The sequence below is a fragment of the Sinocyclocheilus anshuiensis genome, unplaced genomic scaffold, assembly GCF_001515605.1.
Source record: "Sinocyclocheilus anshuiensis isolate Anshui unplaced genomic scaffold, SAMN03320099.WGS_v1.1 scaffold1449, whole genome shotgun sequence".
NCBI classification, from domain to species: domain Eukaryota; kingdom Metazoa; phylum Chordata; class Actinopteri; order Cypriniformes; family Cyprinidae; genus Sinocyclocheilus; species Sinocyclocheilus anshuiensis.
Window position 1 is genome coordinate 370,668 of NW_015549696.1, and position 6,953 is coordinate 377,620.

Genomic DNA, 6,953 nt, shown 5'->3' on the forward strand with positions numbered 1-6,953 from the left:
TTTTTGTTATAGCATGGTGTTTCATGCATTTAGTGGATGATAAAGCAAGCAGAAACCCTGTAGTTTCAAGCTGAAGGAGTGACCCGAGCCATATCATAGAGACTCTAGCTCTCTATCTTTTTCTCAGGTGGGGATGAAGGTGGCTCCGCATCTGAAGGACAGTCTCAATAAGAATTTCTTCGACCTGCTGGCCTCATTCCGTCAGGTTCACGGTGAAAGTGTGCAGAATCAGCTGGTGCTGCAGCGGGTGGAGATCCCCATCTATCTGACCCTCTATTCTCCTGCCATACACTGGATCCTGCAGTGTGTGGCATACAGAGCGCCAGAGGTATATACGCACACTCCACTCAGAGGAAATGCTTGACTAATTGTTTAATGTTCGATTCAAAGTCAGACATGGAATATTCCTACCAGACAACTTAAACTTCTGCCCATAAAGACGTTCCATTGCATTTTGGAGGATGTGTAAGGATGACAGCACTACTATTAGCTTTGCAGATGTTTGATTGTCAACCAAAAATGTCTCAAAGTCAAAACCAAACAACAATGTGCAATGCTTGCATCTGACCTGCAGGTCTACGATTATCAACAAAGAAGATTATTGCTTTGCGTTATTATTACTGTATTTTACAGTACATACCTGTCTATGCAGACATTTGCTATTGGCCACAGTGTTCATGTGACAGCATGTTCATTGCCGCATCTCAGCACAGTTGTACATTTATACACAAGATTCCAAGTTGCGTTCCATTCCATTGGAAATTTTGACTTTCTGAGTTAAATGGAATGCAGTGTAACACTGGGAGCCAAGGTCTGAAATTAATGGGGCCTTGGGACAAAAATGCCAGTTTTGCGTGATCGCAAAAGTCGGTTAACTTGTAATGAACTGAAGTCACTGATCGCTTCAGTGATGGAAAACAAGTCTTTTTTTTGTATATAATTTAAACTCAGTTTGAATAACCTTTGTTTTGTTTTTTTGATGCTACGATAACCAATTTGAAGTCTTGATCGTAAAAAAGCAAAAAAAAAACTAGTCTCTGTAGACTATAAGAATATGACATGCCGTTTCCCCATGCAAAAAAAAAAGTTTTGTATGTATTCTAATAATCAACAATAACAATCATTATTACAATATCAATAATAATTTTGGTAAAATCATCTTTGTAATTACTTTTTATCTTTAGTTTGCATACTTTATGTAGGCTGTTTAAAATTACGTTAATCTCATATCATTTCTATGCATTTGTCACCTTTGAGCAACATCAAAGACTATAGAATACCCAAGACATGTCACTCGTATAGTTTTGAATTGGGGAAAAATGCAACACTCAATATGGCCGCTCTATCGAACGAAGCCCCGCCTTCTGAGCAAAAGAGCCAATCCCTAATCGGTAAAGTCAGCTCGTCACTGCAGCTGCCTTTAGAATTCCCGGGTTGCTATAGAAACCGTAAGCATTCTGAGACGTGCACCTAGAACTGTGCATGGGCACTGGCTGGTCTAGAAATAAGCCTTTTTAACGATATTTGAGCAAAATAAACAACATTTATGATACAGAAGTTGTCAGATTTCATTGGTGATTTCAAATATGAAATTTAATCATAAGCTTAGCGAACAGTTTTAGATGGCCGCCGAGTGACATGACTTGCCTTAAAGGAACACTCTACTATTTTTGAAAATAGGCTAATTTTTCAACTCCCCTAGAAATAAACAGTTGAGTTTTACCATTTTCGAATCCATTCAGCCGATCTCCGGGTCTGGCGGTAGCACTTTTAGCTGTAGCTTAGCATAGATCATTGAATCTGATTAGACCGTTAGCATCTCGCTCAAAAATGACCAAAGAGTTTCTATATTTTTCCTATTTAAAACGGGTGCAGCAGGCGCAATGATATTACGCAGCGCCTGAAAATAGGCTTATTGGAAGTTACCTAGCTGGGACTATTTTCAGGCGCTATTTTCAAAAATAGTGGAGTGTTCCTTTAAAGGGACTTTGGCAGCATTAAACAGTCTGTGCAAATAAACATGCCATGTTAGATGCAGCTTCTGCGCCACTTTGGCATTGTAAAGATGGCTTTTGTTATTGTTGATCCTATTTTATTGGTAACAGCCTAAAAGTATTCTAATTTATTGAACTGATTCAGTTTAAGTATTTATTTATTTAAAATTCATGTCAATTCTTTTAAAAAAAATCCTTACAAAGGTTAAAAAAGAGAGAAATTTAAATGAAAAAAAAAAAAAAAATATCCAGGATGCAAATATTTCCCCTTAAAGAAAAAAGTCAATTTCGTACCCTGCTGGGAACATTCTTTCCAGTCACAAAATTTTGAAATTAGTCCAAATGTGATCGAAATGTGTTTGTCTTTTAAAGGTTCTGCTTACAGAGATGATGGACAGATGCAAGAAGCTGGGCAACAAGTAAGATCTGCTAACTACAGACAGTGCATCTCTATGAACCCTTTCAAGTTAAAAAATGTTTTTAATGCTAGGACAATTTTTAATTGTTCAGATGGCATGAGATAAGTGACCCAAAATGATGAAAAAGCTTGAGACTCATTGTGAATAGTGTTGGTGCCTTCTTGTTGTTTAGTCGCATTGGACTTTGTGAGAGGCAGACATTCTTGATAATTAGGGATGCTAACTTAGGGAAGAATCCACATTAGTATTGCTCATACTTCAGCATGTAATTCCTGGATCGGATGTGCTATGCACAGGAATGATGATCTATTTTGCTAAAAAGAGAGTGACTTGCAAATTTTAGCCTAGCAGATGGACGAAAAATCAAAAAGCCTAAAAAAGGTGAAAAAAAAAATCCCATTAAGACCAGAATATCTCAGAAACTTGGTGGTGGGCGCTTTTGACCAGTAAACGACCACCCAGAACAAACTAGCTTTGTGGTTGTGACTTTTGCATGTTCGTGCATCTTCAGAAAATGTAAAAATCCAGTACTGAATTCACAGCTGCAGCATTTATGTTTGAATTCGCAATATTCATTAATTTTCCCATAGTGCTCTCCTGCTGAACTCTGTCATGTGGGCATTCCGGGCAGAATTTGTCGCAACGAGAGCAACAGACTTTATTAGCATGATCAAAGACTGTGATGAAGCTGGATTTCCCAAGGTGACAAAACACACATCTACAGTCCACAGACAGGCCAAAAGCTCAGTGACTATGTCATAGTTTATATTCATGTTTGTATTTTTTGCAGCACCTGTTGTTTGCGTCTCTGGGTCACAGTCTGTCCGTTGCTGACCCTCCAGAGAGTGAGAGACTCTCCATACTCAACGAAGCTTGGAAGGTCATCACTAAAGTGCGCAGTCCAAGGGTAAACACCTCTGTTGGTCTCTGAATGTTTTTAAGGCACACGGTATAGAAAGAGAATATGTAATATGAATTGAGCACAAAATTGAATAAAATCCACATGTACTGTGTGTTCTTCAACTCAGGATTACATCAACTGTGCTGAGATCTGGGTGGAGTTTACCTGCCGTCACTTCACAGTGAGTTATCTGTTCTGAATAGCTGAGATTTTTTTTGAGCAGAATTTAAAATTGTCTTTTTTAACATGTTGTTTCAATTTGTTCCCCATAGAAACGGGAGGTGAATACGGTTCTTGCTGACATCATCAAACACATAACTCCAGACAGAGCTTTTGAGGATGCATATCCACAGGTATGTAAGAAACATACAGATGCTGATGTCAGATGGTCTTGATGAAGTCATGGCAATTCATCTTATTCCTTTGTGTGTTTTAGCTGCAGTCAGTGATAAAGAAGATCCTCACCTACTTCCATGACTTCTCTGTGCTCTTCTTAATGGTATGACTACAGCGAAAACAGGACCTTTAGCAGGGCTGTACTCCATTCAGATTTGAATTGAGGTTACCAGTTCTTGAATTTGAATCATACAGAATTGTAAACTGAATTTAAATGGAACTGCTGTTTGAACAGAATGTTTTAATCTATGACAAATGGTCTGTGAAATGGAGAAATAAAACAATAAAAAATATTTTAAAATGACATTTTTACAATTAACTTTGGTCACACTTTGTTTAAAGGTCCAATTCTCGCCATTAACAAACCATTAAATATATAGTTCAGTCATGAAACTCTAGATGGCGCATTCTGACGGGGTGTTAACGTAACTGATGATATTCAGAGAGTTAAACGACTTGGCACAAGCAGATTGGTTCATGCTGCATATGCAGCCAATGAGCTTACCGCCTTGCATTTATATGGCTGGCTAGCATTCACTTGAGATTCCTGCAGTGAGCTTTCAGAGTTCTCTGAAACCCTCCACCTTCCCCAGCTCCACCTGTATAGATCTGCAACGGGGTTATTTTATATGCTATTTGTGCAGCAGCAGTATGTCTTAAATACTCATGGCACCGTATCGCCATATGCATTGGCAGTAGCAAGTTCCTGTACTTGCTTGCAGCAGCAGCAATAATCAACAACTACAGCAATAACCAACAGCAGCAGCAATTCAGCAGCAGCGCAGCAGATCTGTTCCGCCAAAACCAAATACATTAACATTGTCATTTCCATCACCATGCTAAAATGTTCCGAGAGTTTCATGATTGAACTATGACTTTTGCCTCAATAAACTCCTAATTTGCTGCTAATTAATAGTTAGTAAGGTAGATGTTAAGTTTAAGTATTGGGCAGGATTAGGGATATAGAATATGGTCATGCAGAATATGTGCTTTATAAGTCCTAATAAATAGCCAATATGTTAATAATAGGCATGTTAATAAGCAACTAGTTAATAGTGAGTGTTGGTCCCTATACTAAAGTGTTACCTTAACTTTTTAATATTCTTTGTTGATGTTGTAGTTTTGGTTACTGTTATTTTGACAGTGCTAAACATAGCTTAGAGAAATAATGCATTCTAAATATTAGGTAATAAATAGGCATAATTATTCAAATTAATTTGACTAATTATTATTTGTTATGTCAGAATGCTAGAGTTTGACTTATGAAATTCTTCCGCCGTGTGTTGAATTTGTTTCAATTTCAATTTATTAAATTCTTCTTATTGTCATTGCAAATCAGATTTAACTTTAGGATCCATTTTGGGCCAATACATCACAAATTTCTTCATCAGATTTTGTCCAAAATAAATACTTAGTAATCTCAATAAATATGAGTAGGAATCTCAAATAAAGTAGTATGATCATAAAAATGCTGATGTATAATGTTTTGATGATTGCAGGAGAAGTTCTTGCCCTTTCTGGACATGTTCCAGAAAGACAGTGTGAGGGTGGAGGTGTGTAAATCCATAATGGAGGTCTTCATCAAGTATGTTTGTCACTCACTATTCAGTATTAGAACAGCTCCTCCTCTGTGCTGCTAAACAAGTGTTCGGTTAATTCTAGCTCAAGTTACAAGGTTTCTCTCTTAGTTGAGGCTGATGTATTTTCTGTTTAGACACCAGCAGGAACCAACGAGAGATCCAGTCATCCTCAACCCACTGCTGCACATCTGTAAGACCATGCATGACTCTGTCAAGTGAGTGAGCTGTTTTTTTATAGTGTCTCACCATTAATGCAGAATTAGAGAGTGTTACATTGACGTGTTTGCATGTGGTTTTTGTGTTGTAGTGCTCTAACACTAGATGATGAGAAAAGAGCTCTGTCTCTGCTGATCAATGGATTTATTCGTATGGTGAGTCCCTGTCTTACAATATATCTGATAATCAATTAGGGATGTAACGATTAACTGTGAGCCGGTTGAAAATCGATTCAAATATGTGACGATTCAAATCGGTTGAGATGCTAAACAAATCGCGATTCAATTAGGGGTAGGAGTTTATATGAATGTATGTCTGAGGGAAACTTAACTGTCTTTCGATGGTATTTTTTCTTTTCCTCTTGCCTCTGTATAATGCATATTAAAGTTCATAAGTGCAGCGCTGCATATATATTTTGTAGTAATCACATACAGCATCATAAATTCATCTAGTTTAATCTCATGAAAATTGCCATATATCAAGAGCTTTGTAATATTTAACCTCCGATTAAAAAAATAAATAAATAAAAAAAGATTATATATTTTAAAAACTTATGTAATGCAAAAAAATAAATAGTGATACAGTGATGTGAAAAAGTTTTTGCCCCCTTCCTGTTTTTTTACATTTTTTGCATATTTGTCACACTTTTAATGATTCAGATCATCAAACAAATTTTAATATTACACAAAGATATCCCGAGTAAATACAAAATGCAGTTTTGAAATAATGATTTCATTTATTAAGGGAAAAAAGCTGTCCAAACCTGCCTGGCACTATGTATTTTATTATGATAATGAACAGGCTGCATTGTCACGGTAGCAATGCTTAACTGTGTGCGTGCATGTGGCGCTGGCGCAATCATTTGAATTTTTTCCTTCTAACAGTGGAAGCAACTACTCCTTTTAGTCATAAAGATAATCAGAATTGTAAAAGGTTTGCCTTTATTTGTGTACATTCACAATAAAAACAAATCTTTGTGCTTTTGTAAAATAAGCCTAAAGAAAAATAGGATGGCGCAGAAGCGCTGCAGGTGCTTGATGTGATATGACCATGTGAATCCTCATGTTCTTTTGTTTGCTGCTTTTTGCGCATGTAAAATTAATCCCCGGGAAGCAAATGTTAGTATTTTTTAACGGGTCACAGACATGTATCCTTTCTAATTTAATTAAATTCGAATTTAAAATAATCTTGTCGGTTAACGGTTAATAATCGGTTAACGAGCGTCGGTTAGGAAAAATAACCGAAATGAACATCCCTAATTCAGCCACATTGGAGGGTTTTTGAGCATGAATGGACTGTTTAAGGTCATACCACAGCATCTCAATCGGATTTAAGTCTTGACTTTGACTTGGCTACTCCAAAACCTTGTTTTTCTTGAGCCATTCAGAGGTGGACTTGCTGGTGTGTTTGGGATCATTGTCCTGCTGCATAACCCAAGTGCGCTTGA

General features: G+C 37.1%; 1 protein-coding gene across 2 annotated transcripts in view; it reads left to right on the forward strand.

Annotated features, from left to right (window-relative positions):
• The window catches only part of LOC107660477 (UPF0505 protein C16orf62 homolog), a 23,197-nt gene that overhangs the window by 6,913 nt on the left and 9,331 nt on the right, over nucleotides 1-6,953 (forward strand). For both annotated transcript variants that reach the window (XM_016449785.1, XM_016449786.1), the window contains 10 exons: nucleotides 128-328; nucleotides 2,367-2,413; nucleotides 3,004-3,115; nucleotides 3,204-3,320; nucleotides 3,442-3,495; nucleotides 3,587-3,667; nucleotides 3,751-3,813; nucleotides 5,210-5,295; nucleotides 5,425-5,505; nucleotides 5,598-5,661. In XM_016449785.1, coding sequence (XP_016305271.1) covers nucleotides 128-328; nucleotides 2,367-2,413; nucleotides 3,004-3,115; nucleotides 3,204-3,320; nucleotides 3,442-3,495; nucleotides 3,587-3,667; nucleotides 3,751-3,813; nucleotides 5,210-5,295; nucleotides 5,425-5,505; nucleotides 5,598-5,661 — 906 coding nt within the window. The remainder of the gene's footprint in view (nucleotides 1-127; nucleotides 329-2,366; nucleotides 2,414-3,003; nucleotides 3,116-3,203; nucleotides 3,321-3,441; nucleotides 3,496-3,586; nucleotides 3,668-3,750; nucleotides 3,814-5,209; nucleotides 5,296-5,424; nucleotides 5,506-5,597; nucleotides 5,662-6,953) is intronic.